The sequence below is a fragment of the Typopeltis vanoorti genome, chromosome 16, assembly GCF_054136105.1.
Source record: "Typopeltis vanoorti isolate ZY-2024b chromosome 16, IOZ_Tvanoo_1.0, whole genome shotgun sequence".
NCBI lineage: Eukaryota > Metazoa > Arthropoda > Arachnida > Uropygi > Thelyphonidae > Typopeltis > Typopeltis vanoorti.
In genome coordinates, this window is record NC_143564.1 from 82,050,583 (window position 1) to 82,069,479 (window position 18,897).

General features: G+C 34.4%; 1 protein-coding gene across 4 annotated transcripts in view; it reads right to left on the reverse strand.

Moving 5' to 3' along the window:
* The window catches only part of dgt6 (dim gamma-tubulin 6), a 248,962-nt gene that overhangs the window by 103,214 nt on the left and 126,851 nt on the right, over positions 1-18,897 (reverse strand). For all 4 annotated transcript variants that reach the window (XM_090406343.1, XM_090406342.1, XM_090406341.1 and 1 more), the window contains exon 10: positions 3,911-3,966. In XM_090406343.1, the coding sequence (XP_090262469.1) occupies positions 3,911-3,966 (56 nt within the window). The remainder of the gene's footprint in view (positions 1-3,910; positions 3,967-18,897) is intronic.

Here is an 18,897-nt window from a genome sequence, read left to right on the forward strand (position 1 = left end):
CTTCAATGATACCAAAGCACTTCTAATTTTTTATAAAATGTATCTCGGATTGCTTCCCCTTACTTCTGACAATATCAAATCTCCAACTACAAATCAGATTTCTCTTCTTATACCGTCTGATTTTCCTAACAAAAACACATCTGCCATAGCTTCTTCAGCCTCCAAGAAAAACAACTTTTCTGCTCAAGACACTATTTACCTGTAAAACTAGTACTGTATAAATCCCTCCAATCATGAAAACCATGTTCACACATTGGAGGAGGTGCAAAACCAAAACTGCTCAATGCTACACAGAAGAGGGCATTCTGATTAATCAATGACCCCTCCTCCTTCTCGCATGCAGATTCACTCCAAACACTCTCAGAAGTTCTGTTTCTTGCTTTTGTTTTTTCTACTGATACTTTTGCAGACAATGTTCTATAGAACTGGCCACCACCATTCCTCGTCTTCCTTCCAAGTCTAATAAAAGTTGCCAGTCAATATTCATTAACTATGGAGCACCAAACTTATTGGACCAATTCTCACCTTCAGCTGTTCAAGAAACATGTCAAATTCCTTCCTTCTTTCTTTCTTCCACACATGAAAGGTTGTGAAACTTAGAGCACTGAAGTGCTCAAAGTTTCATGACCTTTCATGTGTGGGTTTGATTACATACGAACGTTTTTTTGGCTTCTCAAAATTAAGTGATCAAAAGCTTACAGACTACAACTATCATGCTGATCGTTGTATTTACTAAACTGACTATTGGCATGCCTTGGTATTGCATTACTTAAAAGACAGATTCTGCAGATTCCATATTTGCTTTTTTTTAGAAACAGAAATCACTGTTTCTAGTTGGCGATTACCTGACAGAAAATAATCTGAATTTTGCAACTTTATGTTTCAAAGGATTTTTTTGTAAGTGAAATCTTTATCGGTGCATAAATCAAAGAATGAAAGTTTTAATTTGCAAACTATTAAAAGAAAGGATAACATATTTATTATCCTTTCATTTGACAATTTGCCTTTAGAAACTTGACAAGTTTCAAAAGTGATCAATGGCAACAACAGATTTGTATGATCCTCTCTTAAATTTCAATGCTACATTGCAGATGTGGGTTCTTTTCTTCACTATTTATACTATGTATTTTTAAAGTCTTATAAAGTCATCAAGACTCATCACAAAAGATGTGCTCCGAGAGTCATCGGCATACCATGCCATAAATTGTTTCTCTGTCCATGCAATAACTTATCACTGCAATCCACAACACAGTACTGAGAAGTTAACACACACACACACACACACACACACACACACACACACAGTAAATTATGCAAAGTTCCATCCCTGGAAACTGAATATTTAAACACCTTTATAGCAAAAATTATCCCTCACATACCTTTCATTCTCTGAACAGACATTCTATATATATCTGAAAAAGTGATCTCATCAACTCATTTCAAATTAATGCTACAATAATCTAGCATTATTTTCAAACTTCAGTCCTAATGTCAATAAAATTGTAATCCAATATAATCGAACTTTTTGAAAAGATGAATATAAACTGGAACAGAATCAGAAAAAACTGCATTACTAGCTGCTTCCTTATGAGCAAAGTGATCAATATCATCTTTTCTCCTATTCCACAAGTTATGTAAATTACTTTCCTTTATATATTCTCTCTCTCTCTCTCTCTCTCTCTCTCTCCAGCTTAACATTTCATAATAATGATACTGATATTGCTCAGTTAATGGTATTTATTCGCATGGTATTTCAAGATTATTCAAGTAAAGAAGAACTTTTGAAAATTATACCATTATTGGGAAGGACTAGAGAAGAAGACATTTTTTCGGCATTTGATGAATTTATGAAACAAGACAAACTTCCGCTTTTTAAACTTGTGTCTACTACTACTGTTGGTGCTCCTGCAATGATAGGTGATAAATCAGGCTTCATTTCATTATGTAAAAATGATGACAAATATCCATATTTTTTAATGTACCATTGTATTATTCACCAACAAGTACTGTGGAGTAAAAGATTAAACACAAAAGATGTTTTGGATATTACATTTAAAATTGTAAATTCTGTTCGAGGGCCTTGCAATGGCAGTTATTTAAATTACAGGCAGATGATGCTAGGGAACTTCTGTTGTACAATAATGTTTGCTGGCTCAGCAGAAGTCAATTTTTAGAAAGATTTCTTGTATTAACGATATAAAAAATTTTCTTGATGAAAAAGGAGATATTTATCTACAATTGAGTGATAAAAGATGGTTGTTACACTTATCATTTTTAGTAGATTTCTGTACGAAATTAAGTAATTTAAATTTAGAGTTACAAGGCAGAGATAAAAATTTAATTGACATGTTAAGTTCAATAAAAACTTCCCAACAATACTTACTTTTATTAAAGAAAAATATAAATGACCACGAATTTAGACATCTCCCATGTTTATTAAAATTTTTTGAACAAAATCAACAAATGCTTCGCTATGATTTAAAAAAATTTATTCGTGAAACAGAATTAGTTGAGGAAGAAATAAATTCAAGATTTAAAAATTTTAATAAAACTGAAATGATTGTATCTTTTATCAATAATCCATTTCAAGAAAACTTGAACATCACAGAAATTTCAAATAAAATTAGTGGGCTGTTTGATATAAACCAAGCTGAAGTAGAACTTGAGATAATAAACATTCAGAATAGTTTACATTTAAAATCAATAAACAATGAAGTCATTTGGAAGTATGCACATGAGAAATTCCCAATATTAACTGATATTGCGCGAAAAATTCTGTCGAGTTTCAGATCAACATAGTTGTCAGAATCCGCTTTTTCAAATATGACTGTCATAAAAAATCAATTAAGAAACCAAATTACAAATGATCATTTCGATGATTGTCTGCGATTGACCACTTCTTCATATCAACTTGACTATGAAAATATTGCGAGGTCGAAACAATGCCAAATTTCACATTAACTTTTTTCTTTTTTTTTTAAATCAACCAGCATTTCCTAACTTTTGAGTTTGTAATCAATCTGTTGTTTTTTCTAACTTTGGTTTTTCAAAATAGAGAAATAAATATTTCATTCCAATATATTTGTTTTTTTTTTTTTGTTGTATTAAAATAATTAAAAGTGATAAATAAATTTTTAAATACACAAATAAAGTTTTTAGTTGTGTATTTCTGCGTAATCAGATATCAGGTTGGGGGAACTTGATCTATATAAGAGAGTAGATCGTCGAATAACTTTTTATAGAAAAGTAGCTTGCATAGTGTAAAAAGGTTGAACACCACTATCATATACAATAGTGATAATCTTTATGTATTCTTTTCTTTTTCACATTTGACGTCCGTAGATGCCGTATGGTCACTGCCTTACCTTACATGGTTTAGGCAATGATGTCTTCTGCTAGAAGAAGTGGTAGGGTCATAGATTCCCTTTCCACACAAAGTTTCTAGGAAAATCACAAACATCCATACCCATGGCAGGATTCGGATCCACGGCCTCTTGGCTGGAGAGCAACACGCTAACCACTTGGCCAACCAGGCCATCAATCTTTATGAATGAAGTAAAAATTAAAGAACATGCTAAGGGATCAGGTGTTAAAAAACAATAAACACAAGAAAGGAATGAATCATTTTCTACTTTTGGTTAAGCTTTATCATTGCTGATTGAAGTAACATAGAGTCAATTCTCACTATATGTAAATACCAGTATAGCAAATTCACTCACTGAAACCACCACAGTCCCATTCTGAACCCCAAAGCAACAATGCTATGTTAATAAAAAATTTGCTACAGAAAACTATCCCTTTAGTCCCTACACATTTGTTACAGAAATATGTAACATTTCTAAAAATGGCCTACTTCTTAAAGGAGACCATCTGTAATCAGTATCCTTTAATAGAGGAAGAAAATACTTACGCTGGGAAAGTGCTTCTTTATACTGAAGAAGACCTACATTCCACAACTGTACCAGGCTGAAAAAATTTCAAATAAGTTATATTAATTTCTGAGGCATCTTATCAACTTATGTATATTAGCAATCATTAAAAAAGAAAAGAGGAAAATGCTGTTAACAAGTCCCTCCATATGAACACACTGATGCAAATGTTAGTGTTAAAAAAAAAAAATTCTAATACATAAATTTGAAGTTATAAGACCTATAAAATGACACCAAAATTATTATCCAAATAATAATTAATGTCCAAGCAGAACTGAACATTACATATGCACAAAGAAGCTCATTTGATCATAATGTCCATCATATATCAGGCAAACTATGTTTTATCAATAAACTGGATAAGGGTAATGGGTTTACGGTGATTCTACTGGACTTTGCCAAGGCCTTTGACAGGATTCCACATGGAATTCTAATCAGTAAATTGCAGCATATGGGAATGGACATAGGGTTGGTGAGATGGATAGGAGGGTGGTTGACGGAGAGATATCAGAGAGTGGTTTACTCGGGAGTAGAGTCCACAAGACGGCCTGTGACTAGTGGTGTGCCACAAGGATCTGTTCTTGGACCACTGCTGTTTAATTTGTTCATAAATGATATAGGAAATGATCTGAGAGGAACAGTTCATTTGTTTGCGGATGATGCGAAGTTGGGTAGGGCAATAGTAAATGCAGATGACGTCAAAATTTTGCAGGATGATTTGGATAGATTGGAGGTCTGGGCTAAGGAGAATGGATGTCAGTTTAATGTGGCAAAATGTAAGGTTATGCATTTTGGGGTGAAAAGATTGGCGGCAGTTTACTGCATTGGTGGAACCGTGCTCCAGGAAATTGAGAGATTTAGGAGTGTTGGTAGATAAGGAATTGAAATTTAGGGGACACATTGCAAAAGTGACCAAAACAGCTCATCAAATCACTTGGTTGCTGAAGAATACGATGACAAGCAGAGACAAGCAGGTTATTGTTCCTCTGTATCAAGCCTTGATAAGACCCCATCTAGACTACTGTGCTCAGATTTGGTCACCTAGGTTTCTTCTTGATGGGGAGGAGGTGGAGAGGATCCAGAGGCAAGTGACCAAGATGATAGCAGGTCTGTGGAATGAACCGTATGAGAACAGGTTGAGGATTTGTGGGTTGCAAAAATTGGTTGATAGGCGGAGGAGGGGAGATATGATTGAGACATTCAAATTACTGAAGGGTTTCTATAAAATTAATTCAGAAGATATTTTTGAGAACAGGGTTGGTTGTGGGAGGACTAGGGGACATCCATGGAAACTGGGCAAAAGTGTGGTTAGTAAAGGTGTTAGAGCTGGGTTCTTTACTTTTAGAGTAGTGAATGAGTGGAATGCGCTCCCTGAGTCTGTGGTGGATGCTGTGACAGTGAATGAGTTTAAGGCGAGGTATGATAGATACTGTATGAATGTCAAATAGTTGTGATGAATATGATTTGGGGCCTCCCTCGATGAGTCCAATGACTCCCTGGAGTTGCCCGTAATAATAGTAATAATAATAATAATAATATATCAGGCAAACTATGTTTTATCAATAATTACGTGTTTTATCTTCCACTTTTTGGAGGGATGGAGAGTAGTATTTGTGTAAAATTATATCAATACGACAACTGGAGAAAAAAAAAAAAAAAAAACTTCAAGTAATAAAAATTTTTCATTTTTAAAATTTGTATTTCAGGAATCTGTTTCTGCACCTAGTGAAGATGCCTGTATATGCACTGTGATGTTTTTTTTAAATGAACCCACAAACCAGAAGGGCAAGTTAAGGGTTAAAAGATCCAGTAATCCTTCATTACAGATTAAGCTTGATGTTTGTCAAGTCACTTCAAGCCTCCAAACAATCTGGGTAAACGTTTTATATCAGGTGATGAAAATTATCTGATCATATTAGCCAGCCCGGTTGGCTGAGTGGTTAGCGTATCCACTCTCCAGCCCAAATGCTGTGGGTTCGAATCCTGCCTTGGGAATGGATGTTTACAATTGTCTGTGAAAATACTAGTGGTGGTGGGCAGTAGAGGGCATTGGTGTAGATGATGATGGTAGTGATGGTTTCGTTGTAGTTGGTGGATTGAGGAGACAAAGTTGTGGAGCAGGTGCTCTCTCTCTCTCGATGAGTCGGACTCCCTGGAGGTATCACGTAATAATAATAATATTGCATGATTTTCAATTGTAAGACTAAAAAAAGGCAACAGTTGTAATGAGTATTCTATATTATTATTTTTTTATTTTATAAATGCCAGCAATATTGATGTTTCACTGTATATACTCATAATGCAAAATCTAGTAATCATTTTCACCACCTGCTCCATCCCTTTAAAAAAAGTTGCTCAGAGACAGAGGAATGATATCTCCTCTTAGGGAAATATTGTTAGGTGTTTTCTAATCAAACAATTCACAGGAAACTTCATATAATTTTATAAACGTAACTTAAAGAACAATCTAGAGTCCTATGTAGGAAAATCACTTTGGGCAGTAGGAAGCCTTGGTTGTAATAACACAGAATTCCTATCTATTATGAGAAACTGCTGTTATCTTAAGAGTTTTTCCACAATCATTTAAATTAAATGGGCTTTTTAAAGGCAATTGCAGATTCTAAAAAATCTCATTTAAAACGTTTTGCAATCTAGCATAGCAGCTTTTTCTGCCATATGATTTTGTGGTGTCCAAGACATGGCCTACTACAGTGAGTGTACATAACTGTAGCAGTGGATGTATTTTTGAACTTCCAAATAAGCTAACTTGAAAGAACAAGGAACTTCACATACATCAAAAACTAATAAACTTAGTTGGTCTATACTGGGTAGTAGACAAAAAAAAAAGTTGCTGTTGCTCAGAGACAAAAGGTATCAAGTTTTGGAAAAATAGTTTGGGGATAAAAACAAATGAAATAAATGACATTTCTTCTTGTCGAGTCTATTTTTACTAATAGCTGTAGAAAAGCACAACCAAATGTCAACTGTTTAGAAAGCACCCCAATGCATAATTTATGCCCCATGTCAAAACACATCATCTGATTTATTCATTTCTTTGGGTCATTTATTAATCCATAAATCTGTTTATTATTATTCAAGAATGAAACTCTCGAGTTTTCCATTACACTTTTAGCTCATAAATTTGCATATGAGCTGTTGCTGCAAATAAGATTACAAGCTATTCATTCTATATCAAACCTCTTTTTAACTTTTTGTCATTACATAAACTATAATGCAAAATAATTTGTATGTTAGAATGTAGGTTCATGTGCAATTAATTTCATTCTTTAATAATTTAATGCATCTACTGAATCAAGAAATAATCTTAATTATATATTCTGAACCAATACATTCATTCCTCTCTACATTGGCTTTGGTTTCAGTACCACAATGCATTGTCTGTTTGCCTAATATGCAAATGAAAGAATGAGAAATTTTCTCAAATCTTAAGAGTTTTAGATCAAACAAGCTTCCTGATACTTACCCTTAAGGGATATATAGACTCCTATGAAAGCTATTAATCTAACATTTTGGTCTTCTAAGGAACCAATGACAATCAATCCACCTCAATATTGGTCTTCCATTGAGTCTTTTTCCTGCCATTAAACACCTCTTTTGCTAACTTTTCTTCTCCCATTTTTTGAATGCTAATAATGCCAAGTTTCTTTGTAATATCTTCATTTTTAATGCAATTCTACTTTTAATTTTTCTCAGATTACTCTGTGGTCTCTAATCTTTGATCAAATGTTTTACTTTTACACCCAGCTGTCTGATCCCAAAGTTATAATTGCTTCAATGCTATTGTATACTGCTGGTTTAGTGTTTTAGCTAATTTCTCTCTATTACTCCATAATCAAATTCCTGACATGTATTATCCTCAAGGGGTGTACAGGATGTTATGATAGTACTACATGAAAAATTAACATTATTACTAACTTCCTACCAACAATTTTCCTCCAAATCGATCTGTTATCTGTTGTGAAGTGCAAATCAGCTCTTGACAACCTCTATTTAGGCTGAACTCAGCTTGTTCTTCTCAAAGTTTCTCTTCCACAATTTTTCTCAGACCCTATTCAAGTACATGCTTCCTAAATCTTACCTGAACACTTAGTAGAGAAATACCTCTTATTCTCACATTCAGCTTTATTCCCTTTTCTTATGGATGGTAAACTATGAAAGCTCTATTCCAATCATCTGAAAATCAACCTTCTGACCAGCCCCTCAAATTATGCAATGCAGTCACTGCAAAACTTTCATACCTCCATATTTGAGCATTTTTGAATGAATATTATATACTTCAACTGCCTTTCCACAAGCTTTTGATGGCTTTTCCTACCTCAAGTATACTCCTTTTTTGCATTCCCCTTGAAAATTTTTCTACTACCATTCTGTCACTGCTTGTTTTGTTTAAAGGAATTTCAAAGTCTTTCAAAGGAATTATTCTAGATATCTAGGATATCCTTATCTTCAGTTTTCATGTCATCTTTGATTCCATTTCTAAGTTCTTTCAATAGCCTCCAGAGCATTTTGCCATCTTCCTGATATTAGCTTCTATATTCTTATTGAATTTTTTCTACGACTTTGGTTTATATACTTTCATACATAGCTTAGCTTTTGCATTTTTCATTGTATTATTTTAGGTCATCTGTAGACTTATTTGCTAGGAATTTTTAGTATACTACTTTCTTCATTTCTAGGCCTGCTTCCTTAACTTCTTCTATCCAATGTTGCATTCTTATTTTATTATTCTCAGATAATTTCATCGCATTCCTCTCTAGCTGAATCAATTAACGTTGTCTCCAGAATTCACCACTGAGACTCCAAAGTTTGATTATTGTTTTCAAACTGTTTCATTTTATCCTCAGTAATGTTTGTAGAGGTGAGGCTATAGTTTACCTGTAAAAGCTACTCAACTTTAATTCTTTTTAAGGTTTTTTTGTACATACTGTTCTTTTAAATGTGATGTTCATTTTTATCTTACTTAAACCTAAGTAAAGGTCACTTCCAATTTCAAATCCTCTGTATACTAGTGTTGTATTGGCACCTCCATGCAGTCTGAAGACTCACTGCAGAACACAGAACTATCCACACAATCTATCATGCTCTCCTTGAAACTATTAAGAAACGACTCAACAACTGACTGTGGCAACCCATTCCATTCATTCACAACTCTCCAAGAAAAAAATCTAGTCCTCACACCCCTGTAACCACACTTTTACTTAACTTCCATAGATGACCTCTTGTTCTGCTCTTTCTAGCTGAAACATTACCCCTGCACCAATCCCATAAAAGCCTTTAAATAACTTAAATGTTATCATATCCCTTCCTTTTTACCTATCAACCAACTTCTGCAGCCCCCACAGACCCTCAATCTATCCTTGACAGAATATTCTTCTTTTTTTTACATTTTTCCAAATCAAGACTGCATGGTCACTTCCCATGCAGTCTTGATTTGGCTACCTTGATTATGGATAGCTCTTCTGATCCTATGACCAGGTCCAATACTCTTACACCTAAGTCCCCTCTATCACATGTTGCCTCAAGTAATTATTTCTCAGTAGTTGTATAAATTCCATTTCCTTCCAATCTATGTCTCCATAGTTGAAGTTCCCCATAATAATCATTTGACAGGCACTCATTGTACTAATTTGGAGGTTCCAGGGATGGTCTGGAAGACCATCCCTGGAACCTCCTTTCCTATAGCAGCAACAATATATTTTATCTTACTGGCCTTCATCTCACACCAGACAGCTTCAAATGAACTTCAAATCACCCTCCTGTCTTCCTCCTATTCATCAGCTATCAGCAGCAGTTCCCCTTCCCCCATATGGTTTACACATGTACAGAAATATTTCATTGTTACAAAGACATCAAGAAGAGAAATTCCTATGATTGTACTGGCTCCCAAATGTACCATCTTGCTTGAAAATCTTTCTGGTCTTCTTCAAACCTTTACTGGCCATACTACTTTTTATAATATAAACAGCACTGATAACGATAAAATTAAACATATTTGCTAGACAATGAAATAATGATTTCTTTTGATGTCGTTTGCCTATTCAACATACCACACTTTAAGAAAAACTCTGGAACATTTATAAGCTGATTTCTATGAAAATACTGTAATGTAAAATAGCTTTCATCAATGAAAGCTATTTTATATTACAGAATAAGTTGTACAAGAAGATTGAGGGGACAGCCATGGGTAGTTTTATCTCACCAGTTCTGGTTGACTGGTGTTATGGAACATCTGGGAGGTCAACTCTTCAATACCATATTTCCTCAATCTCCTATTTGGCTTCACTTTGTGGATATCTTCATTTAGTCCCACTCAAAAACAGAATTATGACAATTTCTGGATAAAGTAATATGGATATACATGGAGCTTGAGTTTACTATTGAACATGAATTAAAGGCTGTTCCCTTTCTAGATTTTTAACATTCTGCACTTCTGCAGGCAGCATTCAGTTTTCTCTATCAAAAGATTTTCTTCAATGACAGATACATCCATCCTCACACTGGAGCCTCCATAGCTTAGTCAGTTCTGATGACACCCTTTGGTTGGAAAGACCTGGGCTCAAATCTTCTCTAGGATGTGAAGAACTTTTATCAAGACGTTCCAACTGAGGGTGAGTTAGCAGGTCTCATACAGAAGTAGAAGGTTTTTCCCTTCTGGAAACTTGGGTTTTTCGTCCTTCAGAACAGGCAAATCAGCTATTAGAACACACATAATTAACATACATAATACACTGGCCTCATAGCCCTCGAGTTTCTTCAGCCAGACATCTAAATAAACCAAACCATCCTCACACTACCATCCATCACAGAAGACAAGTATCAAAACTCATACACAAGATCACTCCATCTGTTGGAAGAATCACAAAATAAAAAAAATCACCTTAACTACTAATGGATATAACCAAACTACCTCCCACAAAATTATCAGTAGATATCACTCAACCAGATTACAGTCTAATGCAAAAAGATTTTCCACACCTTACCTTAAAGGAATATTAGAACAAATAGAACAGGTTCTACACAAGTATAATCTATACACCACCTTCAAAACAGTTTGATAATTATTTTCTATCATTCACCAAGCATAAATTACCCTCTCTCCTCGACTGGTGTTTATCAAATACTCTGCTCAGGTTGACTTCATTTTGCACAGATGGACCATTCTGCCAAGATCAGAATCCAAGAACATCAGGACTACAAATTCCTGAAATCTGATAAGGCTAGCTTTGCTTACCTCGCCAATGATACTAGACAGAATTCTTTGGAATCAAACCAAGCTTCTACATTCCAGTTGATTTAAATTTGATCATATGTTCCTTGAAACTTTGCATCAATTAAATCTTAAATAATCTGATTGCATGTTCATCTCAAAAGATTTGGGAAATAATCATGATTATTATTTTTTTTTTTTTTTTGTAATGTACTAAGGAATGAATTGTATAAACTTGTATTTGAATTACAGATACAATCACCGTTTCCCTTTGAGCTCTAATAGCATATTCTCTTGTTTGCTCAGTTGTGACCTAAACATGAACAAGTAAACACATGGAATGCAACTCATATCTTGTGAGTCATGTTTTGAATATTGTCAACTGCTCTCTATAGAAGTTAATTCTATTCTGTACATGTGTTAAACCATTACTGACATTGCAATATGAAACTACAACTTCTAAAAGAAAAGACAAGTGACCAAATGAGAGATTCTATGTTCACAAGGTTACCAAACTCGGAAACAACTGGATGACATAAGAGCACATGGTACACACAAAAAATGGGATATTCTGGTCTGCTGGATTAACAGTGCTATCAGTCAAAATTAAAGGTTTTAAAGTAAAATAAGTTATAATAGTATACAATAGTTGCATACACAAACAGACAAAAATTAACACTGTTCTAATGAACAGTGTTAATTTTTGTATTATAACCAAGTTCATCTACTACACAAAGGAATTAGGAACAAGAGAATGTTCATGTTTAATTATGTAATCATCTAATCATGATTAATGCCAAAAAAATAAAATTGTGTATTTCATGGCTGTCTTTTTTATTTTCCACTTTAAATGAAAATTAAAAAATAGTACTAAATTTTAGTTGATATTTCAGAGTTCAGACCCATCTCACCACAGCATGTTCATCAATACACTATTTACAGAAAAAAAAAAAAATCTTTTGTCCAATCAAAACAAACTTTTGGATAAGATTCAATAAATCACATTAAACTGGATTCATCCAATTATAAGGTAAATCCCCATTTAATTCCATCATAAATCTTTCCTACCAGCTACTTTGCTAGGATAAAGTTAAAGACAGTTTGTATGCACATGAAAAGACAAAAGCAATCCCTAATACAATGTAAAACTATGTGTTTACACAATGTAATACATTTACTGGAGTTTTATGTGATTTGGTTATTTCCAAGCAATTTAACTCTCAAAAGAACTCAGTTATAAACAAACTGTTTCTTTCTCTCTGTTTACTTATAACTTGCATAGATTTGTTCTCCACAATATTATGTAAGAAAACTCATTTATTCTCTTAATCTATTAAAGTATTGAGAAATTAGACATTTCGAATCATCAGATATGTTTAATTAACAAACATCAGATTCTTGATATGTATTGTCAATGTGTGCATAGGATACTAAGCAGTACCACATAGATATTGATACAAGAGTATCAATTTTACTCTATAAGTCTCAGCTATTCAGGGCCCCAATACTGTAAAATATTATATTTTAGTCTTCTAGGACCCTTCTAATTATATCAATACACCTAATTTTTAGGTTTTCCTCTAAGCCTTTTTCACACTATTGACTACCTGTTTTATTAACTTTTCATCATCTATTATGTTTGATAGATGACAAAAGGCTAGATTAGCTCTGCTTTCACATTCCTGAATGTGAATAATATCAAGTTCCTTCCTAATATTTCATATCTGTTCATTAATTTTCTCTAGAAATCTGCAGTCTAGTCTGATCAACTTTTTCTAACCCAATTCTCAAATCCATAATTTCAAATTAGCTTGAAAACTCTTATTCAATATAAACTGATTCAACTGACTAGCAGTTTAGTGTATAGAACTGAACCAGAAACTAATACATGTTTAGGAGACCTCCTGATCAATTGGTGCATAATTTTGCTGTCAACTACATGCCTGGAGAGAGGCTGCATGATGGTAAGCAAGGGGAACTGTCAAGTCCATATTGTGGTTTGGAGACTGGATGCTCTCTACATGAGTGGCACGTGCAAGAGTATTTTCTTCCACTACATGTTTCCCTTCTCTTTTTCTCTTCACCTTTTGTAACATTAAACTAGCCTAAATAAGTAGTATCACTGCTGTTAAACTAAAAAATAAACCTCCTTCCAAAGTTAAAAAAAAAAATCTAAACTCAAAAATCTCACAAAAGTCTTCTTTTTTTTTGAGATATGAAACAGCAACAGAAAATGTTCAGTTAGAAACAGAACATCAAGTTTAAATGACTGAAGATTATGCTATGTTTCTGACTGAACCTCAAATTTCTGCTAAATCAACCAGTTCATCTTAACTATCCACAAATTATACCCTTTGGCTTAAAATTTCTTTGCCACAATTTGCTTCATTCATCTGCTGCCTCTACCATTCTCCCAATTCTGACCTCTATAACCTCTATCTTCGATGCTCGATTTCATTCAGTCAAAGTTTCTAAAACAGTGTAGTCATCTTTCTTAGCGATTTCAAAGGGAGCCAATTCAAACTGACTCCCTTTAAGAATTTCAATGACCAAGCTGGAAGACAGGCAGAGATTTCTGCTGTAAGTAATGACTTAAAACAAATCATCTCCCTACCAGAATTCCTAACAATCCACTTCACTCACCTAACACTCTGGATCTCATCTTAACTAGTTCTTTTTCCTGGTACTCTTCAGTTAACTACTTCTCTTGGTAATTCAGATCACAATTTCATCCAAGTTTCATCTCTGGTGGAACATTCTTCCTTCAGCCATTCACAACTTCATGTGCTCTGAGATGATGCACAAGTGGGAGGACTTATGTGAATTTTACTCCTCCTTTCTATGGTCATACTGTTTTCATTCCTCTGATCCAGATACCTGTTTTGATCTTGAAACAGGAATGATTCATATTGGAATGGAAACTTTCATTCCTCACTCTGTTCAAATTTTCCATATCCAAACCATGGTTCTCCAAGAAGTGTACAGGACTATCCAAGAAAAGCAAAACAGCCTACCACAAGTGGCTTGAGACCAAAACACCAGCTTCCTTCATAGCCTACACAGTTGCCTGCAACACTTGCTAAGCCACCATTAAAAGGACAAAGTCTAAATTCAACAAAGATAAATGTAAAAAAATTGCTGCTTATGTCACTTGCAGTCACACCTTCTGGTTCCTTACCAAAGCTGTTGGGCACAACTTAATTCCATCTGTGCTACCTTCTCTGTCTTACCCTAAACATAAAGACAAGGCTGATATCTTAGCTTCATTCTTCTCTTCCAACTTTTCCACAGATGGCCATGGCAAATTCTCTTCTTTGACCACACAATGCATCTCGTGCTTCCAGGACCCTTCACAACCTAAAAGACATCAGAAGAATCTTGAATAACTTAGATATCACAAAGACAGTCAGTCCTGATGTAGTTCCATCCATTGTGTTGCTGAATTAACACTGTTCTTTATCATCTATTCAATAAACTGTACTCGGCTGGCTCCCTACAGCATAGAAGAAAGTCCATATACAACCAGTTCACAAAAATAATATAAACTTTTACCTTCTGACCAAATGTCCAAGCCTCACCTTTTCGTATCTACCTGAATACTGAACGAATGAGGATGGGCTGGCAATTTGGGATTTAGCCAACCAAATTGTATTCTTCTTGGTTTAAATCACAATATAAAATGAAGGTATAAAATAAACCATGATATAAAATTTTGAAACATGACAGAATTCAAGTCACTTCGGGTGTCGGCTGGTTAAACAAGGCATCCCTCCCCACTGAGAAACACTGAAACACACTCCAACTCAGTTCAAGCTCAGTACTATACTATCAACATAAGAAGCCTGAATGACAAAGAAATGGAGCTAGCTGAGAAATTGGATAAGTACCAGATCGACATAATAGGTGTGACCAAAGCAAAAAGACAAAAACTAGTGAGATCTTTCTGAGCAATAAATACAAAATGTTATATTCACGCAATGGCAATCAAGGAAAAGAAGTAGCCATAGTATTCAACATTAAATATGAGCCCAATGTTCTTGAATGCAGGCGATATCAAGTAGAGTAAAGTGGACAAATATCAGAATGGGGTAACTGGAAAATGAGACTAATTTGTGCCTATGGTCCCAAAGAAGGTTCTACTAAGGCAGAAGTGGAAGAATTTTTTGAGGCTTTAAAGAAAGCAACTGATACGATGAAAGGAAAAGTTGTTCCTTGTTGGGGATCTAAATATAGTAGGAAATTGTCAGACATATAAAAATATTTTTATATGTCTGACATATAAATGTGGAGAAAAGAGCAAAGCTAATAATAATGGCAAATACCTGTTGGATTTCTGCTCAGGATATGGACTGGTTATTACTAACATCATATTCCAATATAAAAATGTGCATAAATTCACATGGAGAGAAGAGGCAAGGAATAAGGAAAGTCTCGTTGACTATGTTATTGTTGATATGATAAATGACAAATGTTATTGTTGATAGTGATGTTTTCTCACTGGTACAAGACCAGACTGTACAGAGGATCATCTGAAATTGGAAGTGATCACAATTTAGTCTTAAACAGGATAAAATTTAATTTTATATTGAAAACAGGAATATGTAAGAAAGTTTTAAATGGAAAAGTTGAAGCAGCTCTCAGATGTGAACTGTAGACTAAAATACACAAACATTATTGAAGAAAACATTGACTGATTCAGCCAGATTGGCATATGTGGGGCTGTCTGCAAGGATAGAAAAATTAGAACTCCATGATGGACACAGGAAGTTAAACAGGCAGTGAAGAGGAAAAAAGCATATCAAATGTTTGTGGCAAATAAGTCAGCTTGTGCTCTTAGAGAATAAGACAAATGTAAGAAAGCTAAATACTGTGGAAAATAAGCTAAACAAAAGTCATGGGAAGACTGATAAGAACACAGAAAATAAATATCAAGAAGGTGGCAAGATAATACTGGAGGTCGTTGAAAAAGCTCAGAAATGGAAGAAAGAGTGCTGTAAAAGGAATTAGAGATGATAAAGGTGAAACAGGAAAACTGGAGAAAAAAAATATCCTTGATATATGGAGTAGTTTCTTTTAAAAAAATGCTAAATGAAACAAGCAGTGGTAAATAAACAGGCATGCAAACAGGAATACATATCCATACTTGAAGTAGAAAAAGCCATCAAAAGCCTGAAATGTGGAAAGGCAACGTGAGTAGATGATATTCGACGAGAAATGCTCAAGTGTGGAAGTATGAAAGTCTTACAGTTGCTGCACTGCATACTTCAGAAGGTCTCGACAGAGGGACGAATTCCAGATGATTGGAGTAGAGCTCTCATGGTACCCGTAGATAAAAAAGGGAAATAAAACTAAATGTGAGAATTACAGAGGTATATCCCTACTGAGTGTTCCTGGTAAGCTTTATGCAAGTATACTTGAGAAAAGGTTGAGAAGGATTATGGAAGGGAAGCTTGGTGAAGAACAAGCTGGATTCAGGACAAATAGAGGCTGTAAGGATCAGATCTCCACTTAACGGCAAATAGTTGAGAAATCGTGGGAATATAACAAAGACCTGTATTTAAGTTTTGTAGACCTGCAAAAGGCATATGACAAGGTGCCAAGAGAGAAGCTATTGAAAACATTACAGTTATATGGTGTCAATGGAGCAGCATTATAACAAGCAATACTTAGTCTTTATTTGAGTTGTAAGTCAGCAGTTAGAATAGAAGGAAGTACAGGAAGATGGCTTAATGTTAAATTTGGTATCAGACAAAGATGTTCATTGTCTCCCCTGTTATTCATTATCTATATGGATCACATTATGAAGAAAAGTGGTATTAAACCTAATATCAAAATTGGAAATGTTAATCTCAGTTCGTTCTTTACTTTATGTAGATGATGTTATACCTCTAAATAAATCTGGTACAAGTCTGCAAGATTCCCTGAATTCAATAACTGTTGTAACAGATTTAGTATGAAGGTCAGCAATAACATGGCAAAGACAATGAAAATATCAACTGCATTGTGAATGGAGAACCTATAGAACAAGTAAAACATTTCAGCTACTTAGGCACAATTTTTAGTGAAGATGGTAAATTAAATAGGGAAATAGACAATAGAATCAACAAAGTTGGTATGGGAGGAAGTCAACTGAATAAATTTATATGGAATATGAGAGAAATTAGTCAAAGCACTAAATTAGCTGTATACGGTACAGTGCTCAAACCAATTTTAACTTACTAATCTGAGAGCTGGGTCAGAAGTAAAACACTTGACAAAAGACTAGAGGCTGCAGATATGAGAGTGCTGAGAAAGATTAGGGGCATAAACAGATGGCATCAGTGGCAATATCATATTAAAAACAAGGATGTTAAGAAAGAACTTGACATTGTTAGCATCCAGGAATGTGTTAGCAGAGCCAATCTCAGGTGGTGTTGTTACTTAAACAGAATGGGTGAGGAAAGATTAGCAAAACAAGTGTTCACTGCCAGGTCGGGAAAACAACCCAGAGGATGACCAAAATATAGGTGATTGATACAGTACAAAGTGCCTTAGAAGACAGAAATATAAGATCTGATAATATTGGAGTCTTGACAAGTAACAAACTAATTTGGAGGAAAATTGTAGATACTGTTAAATATGTTATCAAATTCTTCAATTATATCTTGTCTTCTGCATCTTTCTAAAAACTATAGTTATCTTGTTTAAACCTTTCTTCTTAACCTTTACTATACTTCTGACTTATGGCTGCAAATAATATAAAGCTCACGTTTGCAAAACTTACAGAACAAAAGAAATTGCCTCAGGCCAGAGCCAATCTCTTTCTCTGGCCCACTGGTGTTTATTCTCAACTGAATTGAGAAAATTTATTTAGTTTCTAGCTGCGTCGCCAAATTCGTGGGTGGGAGTTGAATCTCCCTCCGAAAAATATCACACAGTAAACCACACGGAACTTTTCTCTCTTAATTCTAAATAAATCTAGCAACTTAAATTTTCTGTTATGCAGTCGTGACAATATCTGCCTTTAAGGCTCACACAGATTCGAATTTATGAATAGTGCATTGGAAATAGAAATCAGGCAAGTTATTTAAACAAGAAAACAATTTATTTAACATCAATGAAATGTACAATGGGTTAATTTTAAGTACTAAGTAAATTAGCTTCTATGCTTCAAATCACAACTAATGACTACGTTTACAATTTAGTTCCTTATCATAATCAATTCTAGTAAGACCACATGTCTATAATTTTCTCTCGTTAAACTTGGTAATACTCAGATCAATTTTTACATAACATTCTGCAGGTTTAGGCAATAGCAATAACATTAAATACACGATGTTTCACCTTAAATTTTAGCCAGACCTTCTCTCACATATAAAATACTTCAGATATCAGCATAAGGCCTAAAGTCCTCAAGTATCACTATAAAACAAGTCCCTTAAATAAATCACCGTCACAATCTTCTTATTTCAAGATAAACAAAGGAAAAATCTTACTTTGAACAGATGTCTTGTCTTTTCTGAATGATCCCTGAAATCACTTCTTTCTATTACCATCCGACTTTAGTACTGCACTTGGTTATCATCTCCAGGATTTCGTGAGATCTCCTCTTAATATCGGCGAACATTTGGATCTTGACGGCATGAAAACTCAACATCTAATTTCTTCTAAAACCGTTTATCTTAGTCACGTCGCTTTCTCAGCATTTTCTATCTGGAACACAGGTCTCCAATGGCGATTAGAAATCATTTCCCAAGACGT